This window comes from Pristis pectinata, chromosome 34 (assembly GCF_009764475.1).
Source record: "Pristis pectinata isolate sPriPec2 chromosome 34, sPriPec2.1.pri, whole genome shotgun sequence".
In the NCBI taxonomy this organism is placed as follows: Eukaryota; Metazoa; Chordata; class Chondrichthyes; order Rhinopristiformes; family Pristidae; genus Pristis; species Pristis pectinata.
The window spans coordinates 1011274-1027171 of NC_067438.1; the positions used below are offsets into that span (position 1 = coordinate 1011274).

General features: G+C 58.7%; 1 protein-coding gene across 1 annotated transcript; it reads right to left on the bottom strand.

Annotated features, from left to right (window-relative positions):
• Nucleotides 1-1307: 1307 nt before the first annotated feature.
• On the bottom strand, nucleotides 1308-15671 carry nelfe (negative elongation factor complex member E). Its single transcript, XM_052043684.1, has 10 exons — nucleotides 15357-15671; nucleotides 13848-13917; nucleotides 13249-13394; nucleotides 12413-12487; nucleotides 11760-11797; nucleotides 8581-8882; nucleotides 6852-6987; nucleotides 4962-5016; nucleotides 4121-4223; nucleotides 1308-3049 (listed from the first exon to the last, which is right to left on the bottom strand). Exons 1-10 carry the CDS (start codon nucleotides 15429-15431, stop codon nucleotides 2973-2975), a joined length of 1077 nt encoding a protein of 358 aa, XP_051899644.1. The 5' UTR covers nucleotides 15432-15671; the 3' UTR covers nucleotides 1308-2972.
• Between the last annotated feature and the right edge of the window lie 227 nt (nucleotides 15672-15898).

Consider the following 15898-nt stretch of genomic DNA (forward strand, 5'->3'; position numbering starts at 1 on the left):
GCTGTGAATTGCTCCCAGTGAGGGTGAAGGGTAAAATCTTGGGGGGGGGGGGGGGGGGGGGGGGGGGGGGGGGGGGGGGGGGGGGGGGGGGGGGGGGTGGGTGGGTGCAGTTGATTGGAAACACAAGGAAGACCACAGATGCAGGAAAACTGGAGCAACACAAAATGCTTCTCCCCCCTTTCTTTCCAGTCCAAATGAAGGGTCTGAACCTGAAATGTTGACCATTTCCCTCCATTGATGCTGCCTGACCCAGAGTTCCTCCAGCATCTTGTGTGGAGTTGATGGGAAGGCAGGAGAACAGAATGAGGTTCTCCTGAATGGATGGTTGACACACACTCAGTGGGCCGATGTGCTGCATCTCTCCCTGAACATAGAACACTACAACACAGTACAGGCCCTTCGGCCCACAATGTTGTGCCAACATTTTAGCCTGCTCTAAGATCTAATCTTTCCCTCCCACATAGCCCCCTATTTTTCTATCATTCATGTGTCTAAGAGTCTCTTAAATGTCCCTAATGTATCTGCCCCCACAACCTCTGCAGGCAGTGCGTTCCACACACCCACCACTCGCTGTGTAAAAAAACTTAACCCTGACATCCCCCTTATACATTCCTCCAATCACCTTAAAACTATGTCCCCTCGTGTTAGCCATTGTCGCACTGGGAAAAAGTCTGACTGTCCGCTCGATCTATGCCTCTTATCATCTTGTGCACCTCTATCAAGTCACCTCTCATCCGCCTTCTCTCCAAAGAGAAAAGCCCCAGCTCGCTCAACCTATCCTCATAAGACATGCTCTCCAATCCAGGCAGCATCCTGGTAAATCTCCTCTGCACCCTCTCTAAAGCTTCCACATCCTTCCTATAATGAGGCGACCAGAACTGAACACAGTCCAGCTCAGTCACAGGAACACTGTGCCTGCCAGGGGAGGTTGGAAGCGGTGAGTGATACCCTGAGGCATACCGTGGAGTGTGATGGATCAGTGCAGCTCTAACAACCCTCAAGAAGCAGAGTATCAACCAGGACGAAGCACTCGGCCGCATCAGCGCCATCCTCCACCATGAACGCTCTCTCCCTCCACCTCTGACAGTGCACCAGCTACAAAATACACTGCTGTTACTCCCCCAGGCTGCTCCGGCAGCTCCTCCCAAACCCACGGCCATTTCCACCACGACAGACAAGTGCAGGGGAACACCACCACCTGCAGGTTCCCCTCTACGAACGCATAACGCAGTGTCAGTGAATATGTAACTGTCCCGTCACACTCGTCCTCAGTCACATCGGCTGGAAGCACGACAAGGTAGGGCATGTTGTCTCAACAGTTAATTTATTTAAAACAAAACACATTATTTACAGTCAGGTGTCCTGGGGTGGGAGGGGAAACCAGCAGGTCCCAGTTCTGACAGTTGTCTGTGACATGTTGACGGTTTGCAACCATTGCCTGTGACGTGTTGCTGGGGACCAGACCAGGCTCCATCACCAGTGCAGAGAGGGGTGCGGACGATGGGGGGCAGGGAGGGGAGGGGACCCTGTCAGCAGTGCAGAGGGGTGCAGATGGGCAAGGGGTCACTGCCACCAGTGCAGAGGGGTGCAGGACAGGGGACACTATCACTATCACCAGTGCAGAGGAGACAGGCCAGGAGGAGGGGGAGCAGGCTAGTGCCATGCCTGCACATGCTGAACTAGAGCTTGGGACCCCACCTCTGCCCCTTCGGCCACCCCCCCCCCCCCCCACCCGCATGACAGAGGAACCAGCAGAACAGCGGTGAAGCTCGCTGCAGCTTCAGAACCAAGTCCCACCCCCCCCTCCCCGAACCCCACAACCCCAACTCTGTAGGTGCAGAGACCTTCCCCATACCTGCTCCTGCACAGTGGTCCCCAGCACCCCCTTCACCGACCCACAACCACACCTCCTACACCCCCAACCCCCGGTGGGCACAGGGACGGAGTAGGGTGTGGGGTCCCACTGAGGAGGGGGTAACACCGACCCTCCCAGCCCTGCCCTCGGTGCTCAGTGCTGGGGCTCCGGGACGATGGGTAGGGTGGACAGTGGGGTCGATTATGAGGACAGCCTTTGGGAGGAGAGGGTGGGGAAGCAACGGAGAGGCTGGGGACAGCAGAGACAGGGGAGGTCACCCCCACCCCCCCACTTCACTGGAGCTCGGTAACACCGGGTGTGTCTGCGAGGGACGATGTGAGGGGAGTCCAGTGGGAATGGGAGGTGGGCTCCGCCCAGAGTGGACCGAGGAGCTAACACTGGGCACAGGAGGGGCGGGCAGCACGGACTTTATAGAGAAGCTGGGAAGGCACGTGGAGGAGAGGGGGAAGCAGTGGCGGGTGGTGGGGATGTGGAGGGGCAGGATGCACCCTCCACACACTCTGCGGACAGAGTGTCAGCCCTGGGGTGCTTAAGGCGACCTAAAGGCAGATGTAGAGAGAACCTTGGCTCCGGGAAACAGGGGCACAAGGGCTGGCCCACCAGGAGCAGTGGGTCTGCCAAGGGCTGCACACCGGCACACGTTCAACCTGTGAGCTGTCATGCTCGGTTTGAGGGAAATTCCCAGGGCAGGGAAACCTTCCCCACAGGACAGGGGCTCCGGAATCACTCTGGACCACGGCAGGTGTTCAGGATGGGGCGGGAGAAAGAGGTGGGCAGGCCGAAGCGACGGGTGTATGGGGTCGGCACAGGGATCCGAGGCTGGGATCTGGGGCTCAGGGAGGGAGCGTCGGGATGGCGGACTGAACGGGGTACATCAGGGAGAACGGGTGGAGCAGGGGAGAGGGGCAAATGGGAAACACAAGAGGGTGGGCAGCAGCAGGGGTGGGGGTAACGGGGAGATGGAACAGCTAGCACTGCAGCAGCGTTAGGAGGGCAAGGCCTGTCCGGTTCGCGGATGCTTCTGATGGGGCACCCGCGCACCGGGTCACTTCTCTTGCCAGCCGATGGCCTGTTGCGTCTCTGCTCCGAGCCTGCCTTAGCCCAGGTAGTCCTCGTTGTAGACCACCTGGCTCCGCTTGTCCCGGTGTGAGCCCTTGGCACTGTTCTGGACCGCTGCAGGGAGAGCAAAGGCGCTTAGACCAGGCAGGCACCTCTCACCCTGCAGTGCCTGGCCTGCCCCCTGCCCCTCACCCCCCAGCCCGCCCCCTCACCCCGCTTCCCCACCCAGCCCCCTCACCTCCCACCCCAGCTCATCCAACAGTCTCCACACAGCCAGCGCTTGAGGTGGGTCCCGGGGCTCGAGCCCAGAAACCGGGCAGATAACAGGAGGGCAGTCAGAGGGATGCAACATGATCAGAGACCCCCACCCACCCTGGACATTCTCTCTTCTCCCCCCTCCCATCCGCAGAAGATACAGGAGCCTGAAAGCACGTACCATCAGGCTCAAGGACAGCTTCTATCTCACTGTTAGAAGACTATTGAACAGTCCCCTAGTACGGTAAGATGGACTCTTGACCTCACAGTCTACCTCGTTATGACCTTGCACCTTATTGTCCGCCTCACTGCACTTTCTCTGTAGCTGTGACACTTTATTCTGCACTCTGTTATTAGCTCAATGCACAGTGAAATGAATTGATCTGTACGATCGGTATGTAAGACAAGTTTTTCACTGGACCTCGGTACGTGCGACAATAATAAACCAATTTACCAGCCGTACACCGGTGGAGCTGCTGTGGTGAGACAGAGGGAGAAGTTGCTCCCAGGTCAGGAACCAGGGTTGACAGACGGCAGCCAGAAGAACCCAACGTGGCAGAAGGGTGTGATACTCTAGCATTAGGTGGTACAGACTCGATGGCCCGAATGGTCTCCTGCGTGTATGCCTCCTGAGATTCTGAGAAGGTTGGTGGTCAGGGCAAGGTGATGACCCACCGGATGGGGCTTGGGCCACAGTGGTTCCTCTGGGATGGTCCCAGAGAGTTCCCCCACCCACCTATCCCCTGCCCCACCCACCCCCATGACCACCTCACCCCACTAAGACCCCCACCACAACTATTGAGCGACCGCTCCTCCCCACTGTGTGCCCATCACCAAACACTCCCACCACACCCCTCCCCAAGTGTCCTCGGATGAACCCCTATTCCTCCCCCACCCCCTCAGCCCAGCCCCGTCGGGCACCCCACTCACCCAGGCTCCCCCAGACCGACTTGCCCGTGGCTGTTTCCAGCATCAGCTGCTTGCGAGCGATCATCACCTTCAGGTAGACGGCACCCACCATGCTGCTGTTCAACTGTGGGAGGGAAGAGTTTCAGGCAGACTGTCCGAGGGAGGGCGCGGCGCATGGGGGAGCTCCTCATTGCAGTGGCAGCCAGGCTGAGGAGCTGTTTCACCTGCCCCTGACCCCTGACGAGGGTGTGAGGGTCCCCCGGGGTCAACGTGCGGCTGGGGTCCTGGGGCCAACACCCACCTGTTGACGTGGCTATCTGCTCGCCCGCAGGGTTTGGTGGGAGGTTGCTCCACGCGAACCGGGTGCTCCACGGGTGACATCATGGACAACAAGGTACCGCTGCTGGACGGAGGGCCCCTCAAAGCTCAAGGCTGTGTTCACTCAGCAGTGGGAGTGAAGTGTGGTCTCCTGGCACGGGCCCAGACCTCCCGGCCGACCCCCCCCCCCCCAACCGGCACGGGCCCCTGATCTCCCGGCCCCTCCCTCCCCACTGCCCACCCCCCCCCCCCGCTGCCCCCAACACAGGCCCAGGTCTCCCAGCCGCTCCCTAGTGTGGAGCAAGTCTCTCGGCTATCCCCCAGTGTGGTAGCCCTACCTGAACCAGGACCATGAGTTGCCAGAGGAAGTGGGTGAGGCAGGCACATTAACAGCATTTAAAAGACATTCCGACAGGTCCATGGATAAGGAAAGGTTTGGAGGGATACGGTCCAAAGGGCCTGTGCTGTGTGAACCTATGGCCGTTTCCTGGGTGTGGTAGCCCAGCCTGAACCAGGGGTCCTGGCCATTCCCTGGTCTCCTCACCTCAGCAATAGCCTGGTCGGCAGACTCCATCGTCTCGAAGGTTACAAATGCGCAGCTGTAAGATAAAACAACACAGATCAGCACGGAGAGCTCAGCAGGGAGTCCCGAACAGTGCGGAGCAGCCGAAAGGAGCAGGGGCCAGCGTGCCTCAGGGGAAGAAGTGGCAGAGGAGCAGCAGAGAGAGAGAGCTGTGGCCACGAGAAATTCAGGGTAGAATAGGTGAATTAACCCCTCTGGGAGCTCAGGGGGGGAGTGCAAGGCAGTGATCATGGTAGACCCTCCACACTTGCCAACAGCAGCTCGATACCACCCAAGACAAAGCACGCCACATGACGTACCCCACTTCCTCCGCCACTGGGAACAGTGGCTGCAGCGTGCACCATCTACAAAATATACCACAGGCCGGGCTACTTCAACAGCACCTCCCATACCCACCACCTCTCCCACCAGGAACAGGGCAGTGGGTGCAGGGGAACACGTTCCCCTCCTACTCCTGCATCCAGCCTGATTCAGAAACATCTTACCGTTCCTTGGTCACAGGTCCAAATGCTGGAACTCCCTCCCCACCACCACCACAGGAACACCTTCCCCACACAGCAGTGGTTGGAGATGGCGGCTTATCCCCACCTCCTTGCGGTCAGTTGGGATGGGCAGTAACTAGCAGGCTGGCCAGTGACACCTGCTTCCCGTGGATATCGTTAATGTATGAGCAGGTCACAGGGCTCAGCTAACAATTCCCAGATACAGATCCCTCCACGGCACCTGGGTGATTTACCTACAGTCACGATATAAATCTGGATTTAGGAAACTGGAATCGGTGATGGTATTAATAGACAAAGCCACCCGACTCTCTGATATCCTTCAGGGAACCTCCCCAGCGAGCTCGCTGCATGACAAACCCTGCCTCTTCTGTTAATTAGTACTCTGCCTGTGACTGCAAACTCCTGTCAGAGACCCCGGAGATTTTAATCTCCTGCCCCTCAACCGCCCTTTACCATTGCCTGTTAGAACATTCCCTGCTTCTCCAGTCTCTCAGCTGAGCCGCACAGGGGGCATTTACATAGCGCCTCCAACTCCCCTAGTTCAGACAAGTGCAAAGTGGTGCAATTTGGTCAGTTAAACCAGGGCAGGGCTTGCACAGTAAATGACAGGGCCCTGGAGAGTGCTGTAGAACAGAGAGACCCAGGGGTACAGGTACATGGTTCCCTGGAAGTGGAGACACAGGTAGACAGGGTGGGGAAGGCGTTTGGCACACTGGCCTTCATCGATTGGGGCACTCAGTGTTACAGTTGTAGAAGACGTTGGCGCGACCACACTTGGAGTACTGCGCTCAGTTCTGGTCACCCAGCTGTAGGAAGGATGTCATTCAGCTGGAGAGGGGGCAGGAAAGATTCACAAGGATGTTGCCGGGACTGGAGGGCTCAAGCTACAAGGAGAGGCTGGATGGGCTGGGGCTTTCCCTGGAGTGAAGGAGGCTGAGGGGTGAACTTACAGAAGTTTATAAAATCATGGCATAAACAAAATAGGTGGTCAATGTCTTTTACAGTGGAGAGCAATGGGCGGGGAGGTTGGAGGGTGAGGTGGGGTCCGTGGACAGAGAGCAGTGGGGACCTCCCGAGGGCTGGGGTCCATGGATGGAGGTCAGAAAGTGGGTACCTCCCCCAGGGGTGGGAGGGTGAGGTGGGGTCTCCAGATCGGAGAGTGGGAGCTCCCCCAGGGCAGGGTTGGACCCATGGACGGGAGGCCCTGTGGACCACGGGCCCACCCTGTGCTGGTCACCCAGGGCAGGGATGGACCCGTGCAAGGGAGGCCCTGTGGACCACGGGCCCGCCCTGTGCCGGTCACTGGTGGAGGGAGGCGGACACATCTCCGGATGGAAGGAACACTCACTTCCTGGGGCTGTCCATGGTCAGGTTGACGATGGTGCCGAAGTGGGAGAAGGAATCCCTCAGCATCTGCTCAGTCATCCCCACTCCGTGCACGTAGATGGTGTTGCCCTTGCGGGGAGCCCGGAACGAGTCAGACCCTGCAGAAGGGGGGGCGTCAAACAGAGGGTGAGACAGCTAAGGACCCCATCCCTGAACCCCTCCCTCCCGGGACCCCACACACTGAACTTCTCCCACTCTGGACCCTGCTCCCAGCCCACCTTTACCCCTTTGGATACCGATTGTCAAATTCCACACCTCTGGAAATTTCCACAGCCCCTTAGGACACCAACTCCCTGCCCCAATCCCCCAGGATGCCAGACCCCATCCCACTCTCCCCCTCCCTTCCCTTGGGACACCGACACCCCCCATCCCACTCTCCCCCTCCCTTCCCTTGGGACCGACACCCCCCATCCGACTCTCCCCCTCCCTTGGGACACCGACCCCCTGTCCCACTCTCCCCCTCCCTTGGGACACCGACCCCCCGTCCCACTCTCCCCCTCCCTTCCCTTGGGACACCGACCCCCCCCGTCCCACTCTCCCCCTCCCTTGGGACACCGACCCCCCCGTCCCACTCTCCCCCTCCCTTGGGACACCGACCCCCCCGTCCCACTCTCCCCCTCCCTTGGGACACCGACCCCCCCGTCCCACTCTCCCCCTCCCTTGGGACACCGACCCCCCGTCCCACTCTCCCCCTCCCTTCCCTTCCCTTGGGACACTGACCCTCTACCCCACTGTCCCCCCCCTTTTCCAGGGACACCAACCCCCGTCCCACTCTCTTCCTCAGTCAGGAGGAACATAAGTTTCCCATTCCCCATCCTCAGGCTGCTCCACTGAACAAGGGAGCCACCAGCATTCCCCAAATGAAACCAGGAGACACGCTGACGGGAAGGGGAGCGGTCCTTCCTCCTGAGCCACCTCACTGCCCCTGCTCCTGATGGGCCTGGGCAGCAGGCAGGGATCGGGCAACAACCTGCCAGCGACAGCCTGACTCGGGGACAAAGTACCACTCCCCCCACCACTCACCAGCCCCAGCTGTGGCTCAGTGGGTTACACTCCCTCCCCTCGGGAGGCCGTGGGTTCGAGCCCCACTCTGGGATGGGAACACGACGATCCAAGCCGTGGTTCTGGGCTGTAAGGATCCCGGCGGGATAGCCTGTGAGGTGCTGGAGGGGGAGCACCACACCAGAAGCGCAGAGTGGGATCAGTTAAAGTGAACCCCAAGGCTGGGTCTCCTGGGGGTTCAAAGACCCTCTGCCACCGTGGGAGCCAGGCAGCTCGCTTGGCCTGGAGGAGAGGCCATCCACGCTCCGTCCTGATTGCGTTCCCTGCCTCCGTCCGTCCCAACATGTCATGGCCTTTCCCACACTCGGTGCGTGTGAAGCTCTGCAGCTCCTCCCTTGAACCACTCAGTGGGACGGAGGCGGGGAGGAATTTCACAGTTGGTAGTGTTTGGAATTCCCTGGCCCAACAGAGGGTTTGAGGTACTGAATACACTCAAGGCCATGGGCACACAGACACTTGGACCACAGGGGAATCCTGACATCCGGCAGAAACAGAGGGGTGAGGCCGGAATGACATTAGCCTCTTATCTCAGTGAACAGCAGAGGAGGCTCGAGGGGCCGAATGGCTGACTCCCACTCCTCGTTGGGTTTTTGTGCTCCCAAACAGAGGAACGAAGGAAGTGTACTCACTTCTGTAGGGGCCGTCGCGATCCCTGTCTCGATCCCGGTCTCGGTCCCTGTCCCTTCCTCGGTCTCTGTCCCGGTCTCTGTCGCGATCCCGGTCTCTGTCCCGATCTCGATCCCGGTCTCTGTCCCGATCGCGATCCCGGTCGCGGTCTCTGTCCCGGTCCCGGCCTCTGTCACGGTCTCTTCCACGCTCGACGTCTCGCTCCACGTCTCTGAAGCTCTCGCGCTCCAGCTCCTTGCCAGAATCTCGCTCATCGTCCCGATCTTTGTCAGTGTCTCTGAGCCGGTCACTGGAGCTGACAAAGCTGTGGTGAGAACAGCGAGACGTTACGTTAATCCCTTAGCCCGCCAACACCTCTCAAGGTCCATGGAAGTGCTTCATCGTCACGGAGGTTCCCACAATCCAAAACTTACCACAAACCAGGATGCACTGTTGTGTTACATTGACACATTGATGCAATCACGAAGAAGGCATGCCAGTGGCTCTACTTCATTAGGAGTTTGAGGAGATTTGGTACGTCACCGAAGACTCTTGCAAATTTCTACAGATGTGCGGTGGACAACACTCTGACTGGTTGCATCACTGCCTGGTACAGAGGCTCCAATGCACAGGATTGAAAGAGGCTGCAGAGGGTTGTAGACTCAGCCAGCTCCATCACAGGCACAACCCTCCCCACCATCAAGGACATCAAGAGGTGGTGCCTCATGAAGGCAGCTTCCATCACTAAGGACCCTCACCACCCGGGACGTGCACCTGGGACGTTACTACCATTGGGGAGGTGGTAGAGGAGCCTGAAGACCCACATTCAATAATTCAGCAACAGCTTCTTCCCCTCTGCCATCAGGTTTCTGAACGGTCTATGAACACTACCTCGTTATTCCCTGCTTTTTTTTGCACTATTTATTTATTTTTGTAACTTAACAGTGTCTTGCACTGTACTGCTGCCACAAAACAACACATTTCACGACATACGTCACTAATAATACATCTGGTTCTGAAGCGTTAACTTCAGAAAGTGCATCCAATAATTAGAACAACATAAAAGTCAGATCTGCATGAAACCCTGGACCGATACCACAAATCCAAACGTTGCCCCTTGTACACATTGGCTCCAGTGTGCACCATCTCCAAAATACACCCCAGTTACTTGCTAAGACTCCTAATGCTACCTCCCATCAATCTCTCCCACTAAGAATAACAAATGCAACAGGTGCAGGGGAATTCCACCACCTGCACGTTCCCCCCCCAAGTCACACACCATCCTGACTCAAACATATCGCTGTTCATTCATCACCTCTGGATCAAAATCCTGGAACTCCCTCCCCAACAGCACTGAGGGAGCACCTTCACCAGGACTGCAGCAGTTCAAGAAGGCAGCTCACCAGCAAATCTGAAAATGTGCAATAAAAAACAAAATGTTGGAAACACTCGGCAGGTCGAGCAGCATCTGTGGTGAGAAGCGAAATTAATATTCTGGGCTGATGATCCTTCATCGGAACTGGCCAGATCTGATCCAGACTGGAACACCTGATTATCTGTGATCTGTTTCTCCTACCTCCCCTCACTGTTCCAATCATTGCCAACTCAAGGGACAGCTCTTCATCTTCCAGCAAGACACGTCACAACCCTGAACTCAATTTCAGATAACCAGCCTTTACATCAGTTGTAATGAAAGGTCAGACTGGAACCATGACTTCTCTCTCCAGACATCCCAGCTGAGCTGCAGAATATTTCAGCAATCTGTGTTTAGCTCACGTTTCCAGAGGTGTTTCACACCTTACACTTCCAGCATTACTTTTATTCTCATCCCTCCCTCCCTGGTTTATGTTCACCCCCTGGTTGCAGCTCCTCCGGTTGTGATTCACGAGTATTCTCACCACCACTTGCCATTCACCCGACTGCCCCCCATCACAGACATGCCCTCAGTTCATTCCCCACTCTCACCGGCCCTTTCTCTGCAGCTTAAAGCATGCGTAGTCTCCAGCACCTCTCAACTCAGATGAAAGGTCAACAAATGCAGCAGGTCTGGACCCAAAACGTTGACTGTTTCCCTCCATAGCTGCTGCCTGACCTGCTCAGTTCCCCCAGCACTTGTGTCTCTCTGCTATTTGCCTCAATCATTCCCCATGGGAACAAGGGTCATGTGCTCCGGGTAACAGCTTCTCCCGGATTTCTCATCGGATGTCTCCTCAATCCCTGGCCCCCAGCTCTGGGCACCACCTATCACTCTTTGCCCGGAAGCTCTCCGAAATGTTCTGCAACGTCCTGCGCAGGTTTGTTATTTCGGATTGCATGCTGCCTCTTACAGACACCCCCTGTCCAAGATTCTCGGGAGTGGGAGCCACACACACGCCAGGGGCATTGCCATAAATCCCTTATTGTTCTCTCTGGACTGTCTCTCCGTTTTTGGCAACATCCTGGTAGATCCTCTGCTCCTGCTGCAGAGTGATCGCACTCACCCTGCGGTGTGGTGGCTGGAACTGCAGACAGTGCCTCGGCTGCGGTCTCACACAGTCCTCGCTGCTGAGTTTGTTTGGAGTTTGAGGAGATTTGGTACGTCACCAAAGACTCTTGCAAATTTCTACAGATGTACAGTGGAGAGCATTCTGACTGGTTGCATCACTGCCTGGTATGGAGACTCCAATGTGCAGGATCACAAGCTGCTGCAGAGGGTTGTAGACTCAGCCAGCTCCATCACGGGCACAACCCTCCCCACCATCGAGGATATCTTCAAGAGGCGGTGCCTCAAGAAGGCAGCATCCATCATTAAGGACCCTCACCACCCGGGACACGCCCTCTTCACATTACTACCATTGGGGAGGAGGTACAGGAGCCTGAAGACCCACACTCAACGATTCAGGAACAGCTTCTTCCCCTCCGCCATCAGATTTCTGAACACTACCTTGTTATTCCTCTTTTGCCCTATGTTGTTTTTTGGTAATTTTTATGTCTTGCACTGCACTGCTGTGGCAAAACAACAAATTTCATAACATGTCAGTGATAATAAACCTGATTCTGCTCCCCGTCCCTCCATCCTCGTGTCCCACCGTTCACTGGGCATCCCCACACCGTTTACCCCCCGCGTCAGCTCACCCGCCTGCGTGTGAGCACACCTGACCCCCATCCTTTAAGGGAGAAAACACAAACCGTCAGACTTTGGACAAGGAAATGAGTTCTGTACCTTTCGTAGAGAGGCTTGCGCTGTGGCCGCTTGGAGACCTGAGAAACCAAGACACACTGATCAGCGGCAGGGCAGGAGTCAGGACATTAGCGCGGCTGAGACAGGAGCGAGCCGCAACGTGACCTAAGGATGGGACTGACGAGCTTCGGAACAGACGCTGCCCAGCAGTGAGAGCGCCTCACAGGAGAAATCCCTCATCCTGGAACGAACTGAGTGTATTATCCTTTGGGGAGGTCTCCCCAAAGCCCCTGCAATATCAGCAGGACTTCCAGCCCCCATGGCTGACGCTCCTTGCATTGCTGTACCTCCTGGGTGTACAGTTCACCCAGACTCCCCCTGTACAGACTGACCAAGGCAAATAACTTGGCCCAGCACACATTCAATCGCTGAGATCCAGCCAGGGCTACTGGCACGCAGCTCAGTGCTGGGCCGGTGAAGGTGACCAGAGCCAAGACGTTACTCGGTCTCTTTCCCGTCAGGCTGAGCAGCTCCTGCCTTTCCCCATCGGATTCCCGGCATCTACAGGATCTGGTTCCAGTGACGGGGGGAGCGGGAAGGTTTAGTATCCAACACCACAGGGGCAGAACGATTTTAAACAGCAACACTCTCTCTGGCCCGCCTCCCCCACAGAATGGGCCAGCCCGCGGACTGACCTCCAGGTTGTCATCATCAGCGGAAACGCTGCGCTGGAAGGGCTGGAAGGATGGGGTCGGCCCCTTCTCCGGATCCTGCAGGGAGAAGCAGAGAGAATGTCACAAAGGCAACATAGTGTTGGAACCTACAGCATCAAACCCTCCGGCTTGCGAGGGAGACAGCGTACGAAAAGTTGGGCAGTGTCGGTACAACTGGACCACTGTGTACAGTCTGGGTCTCCTCACTGCAGGAGGGAGACAGTTGAATCATAGACAGTGCAGACACATCACCGAGTTCATTCCTGGGTGAAGGGGGTGTCCAACAAGGAAAGGTTGAGCACACTGGGTTTATAGTTCAGAAGCACGAGAGGTGATCCTATTGGAACATGCACAGGATTCTGAGGGGGAATGACAAGGTGGACACAGGATGTATCTCCTGGTGGGGGTATCTGGAACCAGGCTGGAGTTTCAGAATAAGGGACTGCATTGTTAAGATAATTTCTTGTGAAACTTTGGAGCTGGGAGCTCCAGAAGCAGAATCACTGATCATCTTCGACACTGACAGACTTCTGGTCTGTGGGGGAGTCGAGGGTTGTGGGCAGCAGGTGGGAGACTGGAGCTGAGGACAGGACTGAACCACGGCAGGGTGGGGAGGATGTGGGGGAAAGCAGGGCAGAGCTGAGCTGTGCCTCACCGATGGGACAAAGTCAGCAGATGGAGAAACCACATATAAGAGGCACGTGTGTGTGATGTTGACAGTCCTGCCAGAAGGACACTGACTGCCACTCGGTCATGGTTCACAGGTCAGGCCGGGGAGGGTGACGGGAAGGCAGTGCTGAAACGTGAGCCCCTCTCACCTTCAGCTTTCCTTCCAAAGTTCGCGAGCGCTTGAAGCCCGAGTTCTTGTTCTCCGCTTTGATGGCACTGATTGCTCCCGACTTCACCAGCATCTTTGCCTGCTCGGTGGCCGTGGCCGTGTCAATCAGGGGCTGATCCGACAGCGCTGTGCGAGGGAGAGGAGACACTCACTGGCTTATTTATCAAGACAGCAACCGGCCAGCTCCCACCAACAAACCCCCAGAGCGCCGAGAGATGCGACTGCAGAAGGCAAGGATCTCATCACGTTGGTGTTTGAGAATTTACAGATGAGATGTGTCTCAATACGACAAGCAGCAAGGTGGGCCCAATGTCATTGGAAAAGGAAGTGTCCCAGAGAGAGTCACAGGGAGCAAACAAACACAGGCAGGAGGGTGGGCACTGGGAGTGTGAGGTGGAGGGTCTGGGCCCTCTGGGCTGGGGGAATGGCACTGGCACAGGGACAGGGCAGTGTGGGGAGGAGTTTGCCTGCAGATTCTGCATGTAGTAAAGTTATTTCAAACAAGTTTTCACTCCAGAGAACACTCAGTCCTCGATCACACAGCTGTTTTAAACATCTAGCGAATAAAGGAGCACTCACATCGCTTGATGCCACCCTGGCTGGTCTGGGCACCTGAACTCTGCTTCTTCAAGGCCAGCAGAGCCTTCTTCTGCACACAGAACACTCGAGGTTAAGGCCAGAGAGCCCCACTGACTAAGCAACAGCCTTCCCATCCCCACCACACCTCTCCCATCTGCCCACACACCACAGAACACACACCTCCCCTTGTCCAGCATCCTCCCCTCCAATATCCTTTAGCACCCCCCAGAACCTGCTGCTTTAGCACCCTCCGCTCCTTCTCCCCCTCCCGCAGCACCTTGTTCTTCAGCTTGCTGGTTTCCTCTGCACCCACCTTCCCCCCCACCCCCAGCACCCTCTCCCCCCCAACCCCCAGCACCCTCTCCCCCCCAGCCCCCAGCACCCCCTCTCCCCCCCCGCCCCCAGCACCCCCTCTCCCCCCCCGCCCCCAGCACCCCCTCTCCCCCCCCGCCCCCAGCACCCTCCACCCCCCGCCCCCAGCACCCTCTCCCCCCCCCGCCCCCAGCACCCTCTCCCCCCCCCGCCCCCAGCACCCTCTCCCCCCCCCGCCCCCAGCACCCTCTCCCCCCCCGCCCCCAGCACCCTCCTCCTCCCACCCCCAGCACCCTCTCCCCCCCGCCCCCAGCACCCTCCTCCTCCCCACCCCCAGCACCCTCCACCCCCGCCCCCAGCACCCTCTCCCCCCCCGCCCCCAGCACCCTCTCCCCCCCCCCGCCCCCAGCACCCTCTCCCCCCCCCACCCCCAGCACCCTCTCCCCCCCCAGCACCTTCTTCTTCAGCTTGCTGTACTTTCTCTGCAGCGCCTCCTCCCCCCACCCCCAGCACCCTCTCCCCCCCACCCCCCGCACCCTCTCCCCCCCACCCCCCGCACCCTCTCCCCCCCCACCCCCCGCACCCTCCCCCCCCGCCCCCAGCACCCTTCCCCCCCCCACCCTCCCCCCGCACCCTCCCCCCCCACCCTCCACCCCCACCCCCAGCACCCTCTCCCCCCGCCCCCAGCACCCTCTCCCCCCCGCCCCCAGCACCCCCTCCCCCCCAGCACCTTTTTCTTCAGCTTGCTGTACTTTCTCTGCAGCGCCTCCTCCTCCCACCCCCAGCACCCTCTCCCCCCCCACCCCCCGCACCCTCCCCCCCCGCCCCCAGCACCCTCTCCCCCCCCACCCCCCGCACCCTCCCCCCCGCCCCCAGCACCCTCTCCCCCCCACCCTCCCCCCGCACCCTCCCCCCCCCACCCTCCACCCCCACCCCCACCCCCAGCACCCTCTCCCCCCGCCCCCAGCACCCTCTCCCCCCCCGCCCCCAGCACCCTCTCCCCCCCCACCCCCCGCACCCTCCCCCCCGCCCCCAGCACCCTTCCCCCCGCACCCTCCCCCCCCCACCCTCCACCCCCACCCCCAGCACCCTCTCCCCCCGCCCCCAGCACCCTCTCCCCCCCCGCCCCCAGCACCCCCTCTCCCCCCCCGCCCCCAGCACCCCCTCCCCCCCCAGCACCCCCTCCCCCCCCAGCACCTTTTTCTTCAGCTTGCTGTACTTTCTCTGCAGCGCCTCCTCCTCCTCGCTCAGAGCCGCGGGGAAAAGCGCCATCGGGCCACCCGGACCCCGCCTGCGCACAACACTGACGTCAGACGCGTTCGTGACGTCAGGGAAGCTTTCACCTTTGATTGGGCGGCACCTCTGTCAGTCAGCCGGTGGCTGGACCGGGACCCACCCACGGTGAACGGCCTCCGCTGAGCCATGGTTCTTCTCCCGGGAGCCCGGAGCTGCTGCTGACGGCGGCCGAGCTCCGACGCCTCTGCTGTGTGCGTTACGTCAGGCGCAACGACGGCCAATCAATAAGGCCGCAGTTGTGACGGCCATCTTTGTTACTGGCAGACGTCATCCACAGCAAAGACCAATCATAAAGAAGCATGGTGGCGCCGGCCATGTTTGTTAAAGGCAGAACACGTCATTCAACCCCCCCCTCCGCCGGCCATATTTCTAATGGGCATGACGTCACTGAATCTGCGGCTGCCTTCTTTGTTAATGGTATGACGTCAGGGAACCTGTGGCGG

Coding starts and splice junctions, on each gene's coding strand:
- nelfe (XM_052043684.1), bottom strand. CDS start 15,431: ATGGCGCTTTTCCCCGCGGCTCTGAGCGAGGAGGAGGAGGCGCTGCAG. Junction 13,918..15,356: donor ACAGCAAGCTGAAGAAAAAG/GTGCTGGGGGGG, acceptor TTCTGTGTGCAG/AAGAAGGCTCTGCTGGCCTT. Junction 8,883..11,759: donor CGCAAGCCTCTCTACGAAAG/GTACAGAACTCA, acceptor TTCTCACCACAG/CTTTGTCAGCTCCAGTGACC.